The 14729-nt window shown below is 38.1% G+C and overlaps 1 protein-coding gene across 1 annotated transcript in view; it reads right to left on the bottom strand.

Annotated features, from left to right (window-relative positions):
• The window catches only part of Trhn (tryptophan hydroxylase), a 307044-nt gene that overhangs the window by 92368 nt on the left and 199947 nt on the right, over window positions 1–14729 (bottom strand). The window contains exons 3-6 of the mRNA XM_083127788.1: window positions 11653–11866; window positions 9170–9267; window positions 6435–6502; window positions 5676–5726 (exon numbers count right to left, since the gene is read on the bottom strand). Of these exons, the coding sequence (XP_082983914.1) occupies window positions 5676–5726; window positions 6435–6502; window positions 9170–9267; window positions 11653–11866 (431 nt within the window). The remainder of the gene's footprint in view (window positions 1–5675; window positions 5727–6434; window positions 6503–9169; window positions 9268–11652; window positions 11867–14729) is intronic.

The raw sequence follows: 14729 nt of genomic DNA, 5'->3' as shown, positions 1-14729 counted from the left end.
ACATGATCCCTTAATTAGGAACAGATTACTATGCATAATAAGTGAAAATAAATATATATTTGAGAAGTGCAGAAATCAGATTTCACAAAAACAGCGAAGCTATTCCGCACAGTCAAAGGGCTATTCTCCCCAGCACGCTTTTGCTGCCAATATTTTAGACGGAGTGTTGTCAAGGGGGCAAACAGTTTCGTCAACATTAAAGATCAAATGGGGTTGACCACAAATGGCAATCATCTCACACAGATCCCACACAACTCGAAGAACTTAGTGACAACCTGCTTATTCTTTCCCTTAGCTCTCGATTTTGATAATCATTCTGGGTTTCTGAGATCACAAAACCTAATTTGGATGGACGAGTAAACGCTGGAGGAAAGAGATTCCATCAAACTTAATTTGGAAGGACGAGTAAACGCCTGAAGGGACGAAATTCCATCAAACCTAATTTGGAAGGACGAGTAAACGCCTGAAGGGACGAGATTCCATCAAACCTAATTTGGAAGGACGAGTAAACGCCTAGAGGGACGAAAGTACACCAAACCTAATTTGGAAGGACGAGTAAACGCCTGAAGGGACGAAATAACATCAAACGTAATTTGGAAGGACGAGTAAAGGTCTGGAGGGACGAAATTACACCAAACCTAATTTGGAAGGACGAGTGAACGTCTGGAGGGACGAAATTCCATCAAACGTAATTTGGAAGGACGAGTAAACGCCTGAAGGGACGAGATTCCATCAAACCTAATTTGGAAGGACGAGTAAACGCCTAGAGGGACGAAAGTACACCAAACCTAATTTGGAAGGACGAGTAAACGCCTGGAGGGACGAGAGTACACCAAACCTAATTTGGAAAGACGAGTAAACGCCTAGAGGGACGAAAGTACACCAAACCTAATTTGGAAGGACGAGTAAACGCCTGGAGTGATGAAATTACACCAAACCCAATTTGAAACAACGAGTAAACGCCTAAAGGGACGAAATTACACCAAACCTAATTTGGAAGGACGAGTAAACGCCTAGAGGGACGAAAGTACACCAAACCTAATTTGGAAGGACGAGTAAACGCCTGAAGGGACGAGATTCCATCAAACCTAATTTGGAAAGACGAGTAAACGCCTAGAGGGACGAAAGTACACCAAACCTAATTTGGAAGGACGAGTAAACGCCTGAAGGGACGAGATTCCATCAAACCTAATTTGGAAAGAAGAGTAAACGCCTAGAGGGACGAAAGTACACCAAACCTAATTTGGAAGGACGAGTAAACGCCTGGAGTGATGAAATTACACCAAACCCAATTTGAAAGGACGAGAAAACTTCTGAAGGGACGAAATTACACCAAACCTAATTTGAAAGGACGAGTAAAAGCCTTGAGGGACGAAATTACACCAAACCTAATTTGGAAGGACGAGTAAACGCCTGGAGTGATGAAATTACACCAAACCTAATTTGAAAGGACGAGTAAACTTCTGAAGGGACGAAATTACACCAAACATAATTTGGAAGGACGAGTAAACGCCTGGAGAAACGAAATTACACCAAACCTAATTTGAAAGGACGAGTAAACATCTGAAGGGACGAAAATACACCAAACCTAATTTGGAAGGACGAGTAAACGCCTGGAGGGACGAAATTACGTCAAACCTAATTTTGAAAGATCGAGTAAACGCCTGAAGGGACGAAATTACATCAAACCTAATTTGGAAGGACGAGTAAATGCCTGGAGGGACGTAATTAAGTCAAACCTAATTTGAAAGGACGAGTAAACGTCTGGAGTGATGAAATTACATCAAACTTAATTTGGAAGGACGAGTAATCGCCTGAAGGGACGATATTACAACAAACCTAATTTTCAAGAACGAGTAAACGCCTGAAGGGACGAAATTACTTCAAACCTAATTTGGAAGGACGAGTAAACGCCTTGAGGGACGAGAGTACACCAAACCTAATTTGGAAGGACTAGTAAACGACTGGAGGGACGAGAGTACACCAAACCTAAATTGGAAGGACGAGTAAACGCCTGGAGTGATGAAATTACACCAAACCTAATTTGAAAGGACGAGTAAACGTCTGGAGGGACGAAATTACATCAAACCTAATTTGGAAGGACGAGTAAAGGCCTGAAGGGACGAAATTACATCAAACCTAATTTGGAAGGACGAGTAAACTTCTGGAGGGACGAAATTACACCAAACCTAATTTGGAAGGACGAGTAAACGCCTGAAGGGACGAAATTCCACCAAACCTAATTTGGAAGGACGAGAAAGCACGTGGAATGAAGAAATTCCTCTGAACCTAATTTGGAAGGACCAGTAATCACCTGGAAGGACGAAATTCCACCAAACCTAATTTGGAAGGACGAGTAAACGCCTGAAGGGACGAAATTCCACCAAACCTAATTTGGAAGGACGAGAAAGCACGTGGAATGAAGAAATTCCTCCGAACCTAATTTGGAAGGACCAGTAATCACCTGGAAGTATGAAATTCCACCAAACCTAATTTGGAAGGACGAGTAAACGCCTGAAGGGACGAAATTCCACCAAACCTAATTTGGAAGGACGAGAAAGCACGTGGAATGAAGAAATTCCTCCGAACCTAATTTGGAAGGACCAGTAATCACCTGGAAGGATGAAATTCCACCAAACCTAATTTGGAAGGACGAGTAAACGCCTGAAGGGACGAAATTCCACCAAACCTAATTTGGAAGGACGAGAAAGCACGTGGAATGAAGAAATTCCTCCGAACCTAATTTGGAAGGACCAGTAATCACCTGGAAGTATGAAATTCCACCAAACCTAATTTGGAAGGACGAGTAAATGCCTGGAGGGACGAGATTCGACCAAACCTAATTTTGAAGGACGAGTAATCATGTGGAGCGACGAAATTTCACCAAACCTATTTTGGAAGGACGAGATTGTTCCAAACCTTAGCTGGAAGGAGGGAAATTCCATAAGGATACGACACCACAAAGCCTAAGTTGGAAGCAGTGGTTTACGTACAGAGTCCTATATTTTTCATATCATTTTAAAGGGAAGCAATGATTGATATTTGATGATCGGTGATTGTCTCTTGAAGGAATTTTTTTCTTCAAATTCTAAAGTATAATATTTTTTTGAAGCGAATATGTACTGCTTGTGTTGTATTAAAACTCATTTTTATCACTAAATATTTGTATTTAATATTTTAGTAGTTTCGTACAAATATTTGAAACTTAATTAAAAGGAACGAGTAACATGTTTCTTCTGGTTGAAAGTGACATTATTGCCTCTTTTTTCACGCACTTTTATATTTTAATATCGACACCTTTTATTTAAATGCATTTTTTACTTCTGTCTTATAATTTTTATTTCTATCGGTTTTCATATTTTATCTTGTTCTTGAAAAGGTATTATTTTGTGTTTTGTAAATGCATTGAAACTCTCATCTTGAATGTACATTTTCTTGGCTATTTCCCTTGCTTTTGCTGCCATCTATCGGTCATCTTATCACTATTAATATTTCTCGAAATACTTTTCTTTGTAATTATTAGAACGTTGAGTATGAGTATATTTTTAGATAATGCCATTTCCCTTGCAGTTTTGAAAAGTGAAGCACAAACATGAAGACGTAACACTTAAATGCTATATAATTATCCCATTACTATTTGAGACATATGTCAATATAGCAGATAAATGAAGAAAGCTTTCACACATGACTTGTACAGTGTCCAAACGATGTATATAATTCGGAAATCATGCAGACTTTGGTTATCTCACGAAGTGCAAAGGCGAACTAATTTTTTTTATAAAAAATAAATTGGAATCATATTTTTATGCCTTTCTTAGCAGTACTGTATTTTACAATATTCTTCCTGCATTCTTAATTTAGTATAAAAGCAGATTAAGATCCCCAAAACATTTCCCAAAGCATCAACCTCACAAGTAGATTTTTTATACAGCAGTTTTGTCCAATGTCGGTTGAACTTATTGAACTCGATATGGAACTGGAACGCCTGAATCACTGCTGCTGTTGCTACAGGGTGATTCAAAAGTCCCTTAACACCCACTATAAAATTTAAAGGAGTTAGGCTGGGTACAAATGGTTTTGATGGAAACAGATCAGACCTAGGGGGAACCATATTGTTGTGTTTCAACAGGACTTCCGTCATATTGAACTCAACTCAAAATTTTTAAATGGGAAGGGGGTGATGTGATATATCAAATCAGGCTAGAATTTTACGAGAAATGAAGGGGTGAAGGTTTTTTTTAACCTATTTTCAATCAGGAAAAAGTTATGACTGTATGATTTTAACAAATGTCTCATTTTCCAGATGTGGGAAAACAGTACCAGAATGCATGAAAAGCGTGGATGGAAGTTCTGGGACGTCCTGATAGTCGTTGACTGATTCTGTCTGCAAGAACTTTTGGAGTAATTATGCAATTGTCACATGCGACACTGAATCTCGTTGGGTGTGTCGTTGGTTAAAATCATTTGCAATGGCACTTGAACTTCTCTCCCCCGAAAGCAGCACGATCTCGATGCATTCCTCACGCTTTAGAAGCATTCTGGCAATGCTTTCTCACACCTGGAAAATATACTATCTGTGGTTGAACCTTCGAATTGGACATTTTCACGAAATGGAACGCTCTACATTCGTTAGCATGGTGTTGTCCTTTTTGGCCCTGATTTTTACAGCAACGAGATTATCGACTAGAGAAATGACGTGCTTAATTAAAATTAATAATACACTGTTAATATTACAAAGCTTACATATACATCATTTTTTTTAAAAAAAAAGTATATTGAATATGAGTCTTCTGGATCCCCCCACCCCATTGAGCTCATGAAAATCTACAACAACGACTGAGAGTTCGTGGTGCTGACCACACTTCACCCCGTAACTGATTGAATGGTCTTCCACGTGTGGTGGGAGTGAGGCCGGCAGTCGGTAAGTAGTTCCTGACCATCACGGGTTGTTGCGCCACGAGTTATTATTACTATGTAGATATAGCCTACATATAGTTCCGAATCTTCAAGCCTTAGGTTACTTTTCTTCCCCACACCCCCATAAAAAAATTTACTTTTCATAGTACGATACCCACTCTTTCATCATATACGTGGATATGTATCTAAAACCTCTTCGATGGTTTTGAGTCAATCGTGCTCACTTATCTGGTCGTGACGTCACCACCAATATAGTTACAAGTTTTAACACAATGCGGACAGCAGCTGCTTAATTTTCAATTTTAGTCAACTTTTCCTAAGAAGCTCTTAAAATATAGGAATAAGTGTATGGCTATTTCAATCTTAAAGCTTGTGCTGTTTGAAAGTAAATGTTAATGTTTTGTAATAAATTACTATTTTTTTAATAAAATTGAAGATAAGTTGGAACAATGAGTCATAGAAAAATTCTTCTGCCTCAGCTTTTGATCCTTCGTGACCTGTCGCAACCAAGCGAGAGAATTTGATTCACGCTACCCTCAGGCTGTATTTAAATTATTTCAATAATTGTACATGTCAGGAGATTCATGTAGGGATTAAAACAATGGAAACACTTAAAGTATCTTAGATCCTATACGAGAAAACTGTGCTTCCGGCTAACGCTATTTTTATTTTTCATAGTTTAAAATTTTAAAGGCATGTTTCCAATTGTAAATTTTATTATTCTTCTATCAGAAGTTAAGGAACACTTAATCACTCACCAAGTTTTTATTTCTTCGTTTGTATATTCAACTCTTGGTATAGGATGGCCACTGGAACGAGAAAACATGCAATAATTTTTAAATTAGCATGAGCGAAGGGTAAAAGGACACTGCATGAATATATTTATGTGTAAATTAATGATAATCTTTATTGAAATATCATTAACAATCAATGAAACACAATAGTAATAATCTTTGTACGTTCATTGGGATGAAACTGAATTCAACTTACTGCATTAACCAGTAACATTTTCATATTAGGTCGTATGCACATAATGTACGTTAAGAGTACAGTCAGAATGTGTATGGAATATTCCAATCGATAAAATGAAACTAAAAACATTTGTGTAAATACTATTCTCTGTATTCTTTCGATCTACGAATATATATTGCTCAGACGCATCTAGTGATGTACTCCTCAAATTTGCAGAGATCCACCTAAAGCTAGTCATCACGATATGTTATAGGATCTTAATCTGAGTATGGACTCAACTATGAGAGTTAGCAATCGATATCTCTTTAATCTTTCATCGCTTGGAACAAATTAAAGCTAGAAAGGAAATTTGGAGTACAGAAATTCCAAACAAAATATCTTAATTAATTGTTTAAAAATATGGCCTATTTACATATGAATATCATTTGTGACTTGTTTTTTTTTTTTTACTTTTTTATATTGTAATCTATATTACAATAATCGAACCGGTCACACCAACAACTTGTAACCAACGTTAGCCTTTCTCCTCGGAACTTTGAACTTACTGTTTATATGCCCCAGCAATGTCAGAGAAGTGTTCGCGTCTTCTTCTGTACACAGGATCCTTGAATCCCTGAAAAAGGCAGTAATAGAAATGAAGAAATTAGAAATGCAACAAGACAATATAATCGTAACCTTATTTGTGATATTCAGCTCTTGATATAAACACACTCGGATTCCTTACGCCGATTTTTCTGTTGCGTAAGGGCTTTGCTTTCTTCTTGACAACGATACGTTGTTGTTGTTACGACTACTTCTTTTCTTCTAACGAAAACATTGTTCGTAACATGCGCTGTTTACAAGGGTGACTGAAAGGATAGGCACAGGCGTGTGAATGGGGGTTGGGTTGATATGGATACAGCTGAGATTTTTTAATTGTAAAAAGTATTTTCTGCTTTGAGCTATAATAAAATCATTACAAGCTAAAACAAAAACCATATTGCCACAATCTCACTATAAAATTAATAATCACACTAATAAATATGTAAATTACATACAAAAATTTCTAAATCAACATATTTATGCTGCACACTATATAAACATAAAAAATGCACAAGGTATTCTACAAATGGTTGCTAACATGTCTTCATATATTCTGTTCTGTTTTATTCAAGCGGTCCCGGGTTCGATAACACTGGGCAACAAATTTTAACTTTATTCATGCTTAGGAAATGAAAAGTAAATTTCCATTCGGAATTGAGGGTGCTGAATACGAAAATAATAATAGAAATGCTGAATTGGTTCGAGTTTAAGTGTAATCGAAATAAATATCTGGTATGTGGTGTTAATAGGAAATTAACACCTGTACAAAAGGGAAGTTACCCCCACACCCCCTATACGCCTTCATGGCGTGGTGCTATGCACAGGGGAGCCCTTTACCTTTTTTTACGTTTTTTTTACAAAAGGGAAGTTATAAAGACATTATAACGTATTGCAACAAATGTGTGGTGCCCACTTCTTCTCCATATCTCCCACTATACAACCAAAGTACAAGTGGAAGGCTTTCTTTATGAATGGCGTGAAATTTCTTTTTTGATCGACAAATGTTATTTCGCCGCAAACATAACAAAAATTGTCTGCACTGTTAGCACATTTACGCGACATGTTTCTGGTCAGTAAAGTCATGTAACGATAAAAAGAAATAACACCACAGAGTCATCCAATATCTCACCACAACAACACACTTACGCGACACGTTTCTGGTCAGTACAGTCATAAAACGCTAAAAACATACACCACTAACATACACAAAATTTCGCCACGACCTTATCCGGGAGTTCAAATTGGAACTACGCAGGAACATGTAACAACACGTTTCCCCTGGCAAAATCTTCAATACAAATTAATTGAAGCGTGATGTGGTTGATGATTCTTGGTCAGCAATCACGTGCTAGCGATAAGGATAGTAACAACGCTAACCGTCAAACAATGGGTGTTTATTGAAATACGCAGACAGCCGCTGTTGTCACGAACCCTTATTTTGCGCGCCGAAGCACATCCGGCGATAATGTATTTCTTCCAAACTCGAACCAATCTTCAAAAACTAATATCATATTCTTTATCAGCACCCTCAAATTAGTAAGAATTGGTTACTTTTATCTCCGAAGCATTTTCATTGTTGACCAGTGTAATCGGTGGAGGCACATATGTAGTGGTTCGGATCCAGCTTTAAACTGTAGGTCCGGTCCCGATTAGCCTATCTGTGCATAAAGTGGACTTAAAACAAGAAATCAATAAAAAAAGTCTGTTGTGTTTACTGATTTTACGTTGCTTTCCAACTCTTGGGTTAAACGTGGCAACGAAATCGGCAACATTTCTTCATAGAGCTTGCAGTAGTTTTCAATTACAGTTATAGGAAACCATTTTGCATTTGCACACACCAGAAACTCTGGTACATTTACCGAAAGTTCTCTGTTCAGGTTCAGGGGATCTTTGCATGGGTGTTCCTTTGCTTTTGTTCTTTCACGATCATAAAGATGCAAGAATAGCAGAAAGACTGGGAAACACTTCTCTTCGAATGCACAGCAAACTTTTACCGCATGCATTAGTTGTTTTTTGGGGTCATATCCGTCTCTGAATCTAATTGTTTCTTCAGGATCTCCCATTTATGTACCTACGAGTTACCAACACTTAGTGGCAAAATACAAAAACTTAACATCGTTAGGCTCTAATCCTCTGGGCCTCTACAGAACTGATATCTTCTTGGAACATGAGTCTAGCTCGACAAACAATCAACCACAATTAATTGTTTTAGAAGGACAATTATGTCTGTAATTAAACCTTGTTTTCGAAAGGGCGACTTCATATGTTTATAAACCTCCGCACCTCCATCTATTGAATGTCTCCACATTTTAGTATTAGAAAGCAAGAACATGCATGATTCCATTATCTTGGCTACGTTGATTGCAGATTTAATTCAGTAGCATCTCTTAGAGTTGACGAGCTGTATCTTTGCGGGTGACATTGACCACTCCTCTCAGAGAGAGAAAAAGACATCTTTCCGTAGTTGCTACCTACTAACCGCTTCAACAGCTCTCACGAAGTAAAGAAAGAATGACGTTCAGTGGCTGAGGCAGCCTGCAGCTCCTCTCCTTGCTACTGCGCAGCCGGGTTTCGTCACGGTTCACCCGCAAAAATATAGCTCATCAACTCTAGTATCTAAAACACTCTGCATTATTACCAGATTTTTTTCTGCGCTATGACCTATTTGAGTAAAGGACAATACGGCATAATTACTTACGGGATGATCTGCATCTAACTCCGATCCATACATCAGCACCTTTTGGGCGCTATCAAGGTCTGAAATTTTCTTTGGAAACCAAGCCATGTCACCAAAGTCTAGAAAAGAAAAGAAGAAACATACTTATAATCGTCAATTTTTTTTTTAAATATAAGTTATAAAATAATTTTTTTTTAGCAAAAGTGAACTTGTACCTTAAGTTGTACATTAAAATTTAATATCAGTTTGCACTTTTGTTGAACATATTTCAGTCAGTTTTCAGAACAAAAGACTAGATTATTTAACCTGACTTTCTACACTTGACCACGCTCAGCCTTCCTTTATTTCATGTTCCTTCCCCCTTTATCTGTCTATGTAAAAAGTTGCATTACGTGATAATTCTGGTATACAAATTTTGAATGCTTTAAATTAATTTTTCACTACGGCGCAAGGATTCCTGAAATATAAGTAAACTGAAAAATTCAACCTTTTACTTATTCATCCGATCACAACTAAAATTTATTTATTCTTTATGTTCATGTTTACTCAACATAAAACAGCATAGCAGAGGTTGTCCGTTATATAGAGAAAGTGAAGGAGGCAGAAATTTTCCAATTTAGATTGCAGGCCTCCCCGATGGCACAGTGGTAGCGTCGTCACCTTGTAATCAAGGGGCCCCGGTTTCGATACCCGGTGGAGGCACATAGTGGTTAGGATCCCACTTTAAACTGTAGGCCCAGTCCCGATTAGCCTTCCTGTCATAAAGTGAACTTAAACAACAATTCAATCAATCAAACCAATTTAGATTGGGAAAAATCTTAGTTAAATGTCTGCACTTAGGTTGAATACATAAAAGTTTATTAAATTAGGGCAAATTTCAGCATTTACTCGAATAAAACGGGAACCTGAATTTTGAAGGACGAAAATCGGAGGAGGGGTGGAGTAGTTTTATATTGTTCCACTACTGGTATATACTACTTTCTATAAAGAATGCATTTGTTTGGTTGTTAAAATTTAATTTATGCTCAGATACGGTAATTAGGAATGGATATATAGTTTAAAGTAGGATCCGACTCATTGTGTAATGTACCCGATGGAGGCACATAGTGGTTCGGATCCCATTTTAAACTGTAGGTCCAGTCCCGATTAGCCTTACTGTGCATAAAGTGGACTTAAAACACCAAATCAATCAATCATTGTGTAATGTGCCTCTACTGGGAACCGAACCCGAGACCCGTTAGTTACAAAGCGAAAGTTTGCCACTACGCATTCGGGGAGTTCCTCTGTTTTTCACAACCACCAATTCATACAAGTCAATAACACTTCTTTTGCGCTTTTCATTAACAAGTTTCGGATGTTCTTTCAAAATAAAAGAGGATTATCTGCAAATTTATTAAACAATTTTCACATTTCAGAAAATACAAACTTGTCGCACATTATGATAACGCTCTTTCCATCTAGTTCCGGATGCTGTTGTATTCGATGTTATCTAATTGCTATAAGCATTAATAAGCATTCCCATCTTCTCTCCCTTCACAATTGTGTACACTCCTGTTCACGTAAAGTAGCACATTTTATAAGGATGAACATTTAAAGTAAGTGCTACTTTATCTAAGCAGGAGTGTACAGACACGGGACATTCTGGGTGTAATAACCCCATTGGACCAATCCTGAACTGTCCCTGAATGAACATAAACAGCGGCATTGGATACATCATTGTAAGCTGGGCTAATATTAAAATTGTGTGCCGGCCCCCGTGGCGGAATAGTTAGCACATCGCGCTGCGACGCCGGGGGTCCCGGGTTCGAATCCCGGCATAGGCATGGATGTTTGTGAGTGTCCATTCATGAATTTCATCATATCATCACTCATCCTCATCTTCGCAAATTAGGCAAAGTGGCACAAAAAGCGAAGTAAAATAAAGCAAGTCAATAAACAATAATATTAAAATTGTAATAGAATCTTATCTGGGTGCTCTGTGAAATACATTTTCTTATGACTTACTGGACAAAATCATTTTTCACCCTCCTTGTTGATGACTTTTTCTCAACTACTTCTTCTAGTAAAAGAATTCATCTGAAGTTTCGACTTACCGTTGGATCTCTTTCACCACTCTCCTGTAGAATCACTAGTGCAAAATCTAGGACAAGTGTATCTAGCTAGTATAAGTGTAAAATTTTGTTACAATAAATCTGTCCTCTCAAATTGCAGAATGTTAAGTCAAAAAAGCATCCTTTCAAAATTCCAGACTTCAAGTTAACTGTGTCAATCGTAAGCAGCAAGGAAAAAACGATAAAGAAAAAATAGTTTAAGTATAATAACTTTACGACTTAAGAACTTTAGGTTAAGTGTACGTAGCCATTGTAAGAAGAGACAACTTAGGGTTTAGTTAGGGTTCCAACCTAAATGCATAGAGTTTGGTTAAATGTGCCCACGTGCAGTGCAGAGAGTTTAAATTACATGTGCTCAAAGTGGGGAAAGTTAGATTGAATGGAATTACTTACCAAAGCTGCAGCACGCCGACAAGGGAGTGGGTGGGGGCAGATCTTCCCCTGCCTCGTACGAAGAGAGGTTGATGCAGGCGACCTCTCTCCTCAACAAGCTGATCAGCTGCTCCATCCTCTTGTTGTCGCACTCCACGTCCACCAGGATCTCGAACTCAGAGTCTCGCCGATTGGAGGGCCTCGATTCGATGTGGACAACATTCACTCCAAGATCCTTTCAAATGGTAGGAAAAGGAAATATTGATTGAAGTAATCGAGCAATATCCATAGACATGAAGTTATTTTTTTGGTAAACCCATATGCAATTAAGGATAGAAAGCATTCCTCTGAAATCGCTTACGACTAGATAGACAGACGGACATATCAATACGTCTTGTGTGTTCTGGAAGTGCTACTTCGGCATTACCTTGCATAAACCCAGATCCATTTCTACCTAGAATACTGTTGAAAAATCTCTCAAAATCTATTTAGGAAGAGGTATTTGTTTATCCAGAATTTACGTTATATATTTGGGGAGTAATGTTTCTAGAAGGGTGGAAACGTCAGTTTCGGGTCAAAATGAGAATTACAAAATTCCATTGTTAAAAAACCTAGGGGATAGGGTGATAAATAGGGGTTCGTGGAGCGGGTTGTAAAGAATTTGTTGCTTTCTCTTAATGATGTGGTAGATTATTTTACATTTATAAAAGTACTAGCTGATCACACGGTGTTGCCCGGGTATTTATTTATCCCAATCTTCTATTAGACAGGAAAATAATGAATTCTAACTATAGTGTAAAATGTAACTAATTTTATTTACAGGTATTTAAAAGTATAAGTAAAGTATACAAATTATAAAGTAAAATCTTTTACAAATTCACCATAATATTAATTGAACTCAAAACTTGATTATAAACAATATTTTTAGTTTCACCTCCAGGAGCAAGAATAAATACAGTAAATTGAACGCCATTGGGAGTGTCACTATTCATCTTAGCGACCCAGAAAACTATGGATTCCAAACTAATATCGGTCGTTTTCGATTATTTTTACATGTCACCCTCTTCCCACCCCACCCCTAGGGGTGCCAGGGGTGTCTTACCTCCACAGTATTTCTTTCCAGATTGTAAATGATATGTGTACCAAGTTTGGTTGAAAACGCTCCAGGCGTTCGCAAGTTATGCCGGAACAAACATACATACATTCATTTTTATATATATAAAATATAGATAACTCACACATAAATGCGCTTTGTTTGTTATTAATGTTCACTGTAAAGAAAGCAAATCAAGAGGTTAAACGAGGAAGATTCACTCGAAAGTTATTTAACAATTTCTATCCGACACAAAAAACCGTGTTTTAGAATAACTGACTGCATGTAGCAAGGGACACAGTCCGTCTACTCATGATACCCACCAGTCAAGTGCAAATTCTCATAGGATGTAGAAGATATAGGTACAGACGCTCGAAACATTAAATAATGAGGAACATAGAATGAGGTAACTTTTGCTATTCAATATTGAAAACACATCTAACACTTGGTCGAAAACTATTCAAAATACCCACATATGTTATAATGAATGTTTGTTTACCTTTAAAATAAGGGCAGTTTCGTCTTCCTACACAGGGTTATTACAAATGATCTTCCTGATTTCAAACACATGTACGTACAAGGCCTGTTCTAAAAGAGACCGAACTCCTTTTGTAAAGTATGTACATGTACGTGGGTCGTTCAATATATAAGTTTCCGTATGCTGTAAAAAAATGTATTTTTAAGATACATTAGAAAACTATACATACATGTGTAGGAGGATACTTCCTCGCTTCTCCACATAATCCCCATAGAGATTCAGGCATTTGTCCCACCGTTGCACCAATTTGTCCATACCCTTTGCAAGAAAATCAGGGCTCTGGCTATTGAGCACTTTAGGCTTCACTTCTTCATGTGTTTCGAATTCAGACTTTAACACCGGAAAAAGATGGAAATCACTCGGCGCTAAATCGGGGCTGTATGGAAGGTGGGGCAGCCGTTTCCACCCCAATTCTTCAATTTTGTGTTGTGTTTGCACTGCTGAGTGGGGGCGAGCGTTATCGTCAAGAAGAATGACACCAGCTGACAGGAGACCTGGTCGCTTATGTCGAATTGCGTTTTTCAGTTTATCCAATGTTTGACAGTAACGGTCAGCATTAATTGTTTTTCCTCGTTCCAAAAAGTCCATAAGCAGAACGCCCTTAGCATCCATGCTTCTGAACTCCTTATGATGCAAGCCCGCGTTTTCCGAACAAGCATTTACTTTTTGCCCTTGAGCGCATGCGCCTTCACGTCTGATAACGAATCGATTGTTGTTCCTTGTAGACGAAGGATGGCGCTTGTCAACCATGTGCTTCTTTTTAATGGCATTGCTTTATACAATATTTTATAGCACAGGGAAACTTATATATTGAACGTCCCTAGTATATACATTCGTTGAAGAGAACCAACAGTGGTGGTACCTAACGGTGTCCTTGCATTGAGTGCAGGTGTGTTGAGTGTCCGCGACGTTTTCAGTTACCCTACTACGAAGAAACTGGAAGGTACAGTCATGGAAAAAAGTTCTTCCCCATAAGGCTTTAATAGGAGCAAGTAATGCAGGAGGGTAGGCAACACATATTGCACCCTTCGATGATCGGGTGATTTTGCCTGTCTTAACACCGAGAAATGTGTTCCACGCGAAGGTCAACATGACAGGAAAGCAAAGAGGGTCACGTGACTATTGGTTACGTGGAGTGTTGTGCTTCTCCACGTCCCCAGTTCTTGATCCACATTGCAGAAAAAGTAGAGCTGCATGCAATATATGAAAATAGGTTGTTTTCAACTACACGCTTAATTATGATTTTCCCAATTGTAAATCTATCAGACGTGTCTCCCGATTTAGTCGGGACAGTCTTTTACTTTGAATTCCTGTTTGTCATAGGCGTAACTTGACGGGAGCAGAAAGGGCATTTGTAACCCCCCCCCCAAATCAGGTTTCTTAAAGCTGCTAAAACAGGAATTAAATACTATGATTTGACGCGTCCAAAAAAAGTATTATATTGAAAGATTTTTCCCAAATACGTAG

The sequence above is a fragment of the Lepisma saccharinum genome, chromosome 8 (assembly GCF_977018435.1).
Source record: "Lepisma saccharinum chromosome 8, izLepSacc3.1, whole genome shotgun sequence".
Lineage (NCBI taxonomy): Eukaryota > Metazoa > Arthropoda > Insecta > Zygentoma > Lepismatidae > Lepisma > Lepisma saccharinum.
Note: the sequence above shows the minus strand (reverse complement) of the source record. Positions and strands in the feature narration are given on the sequence as shown.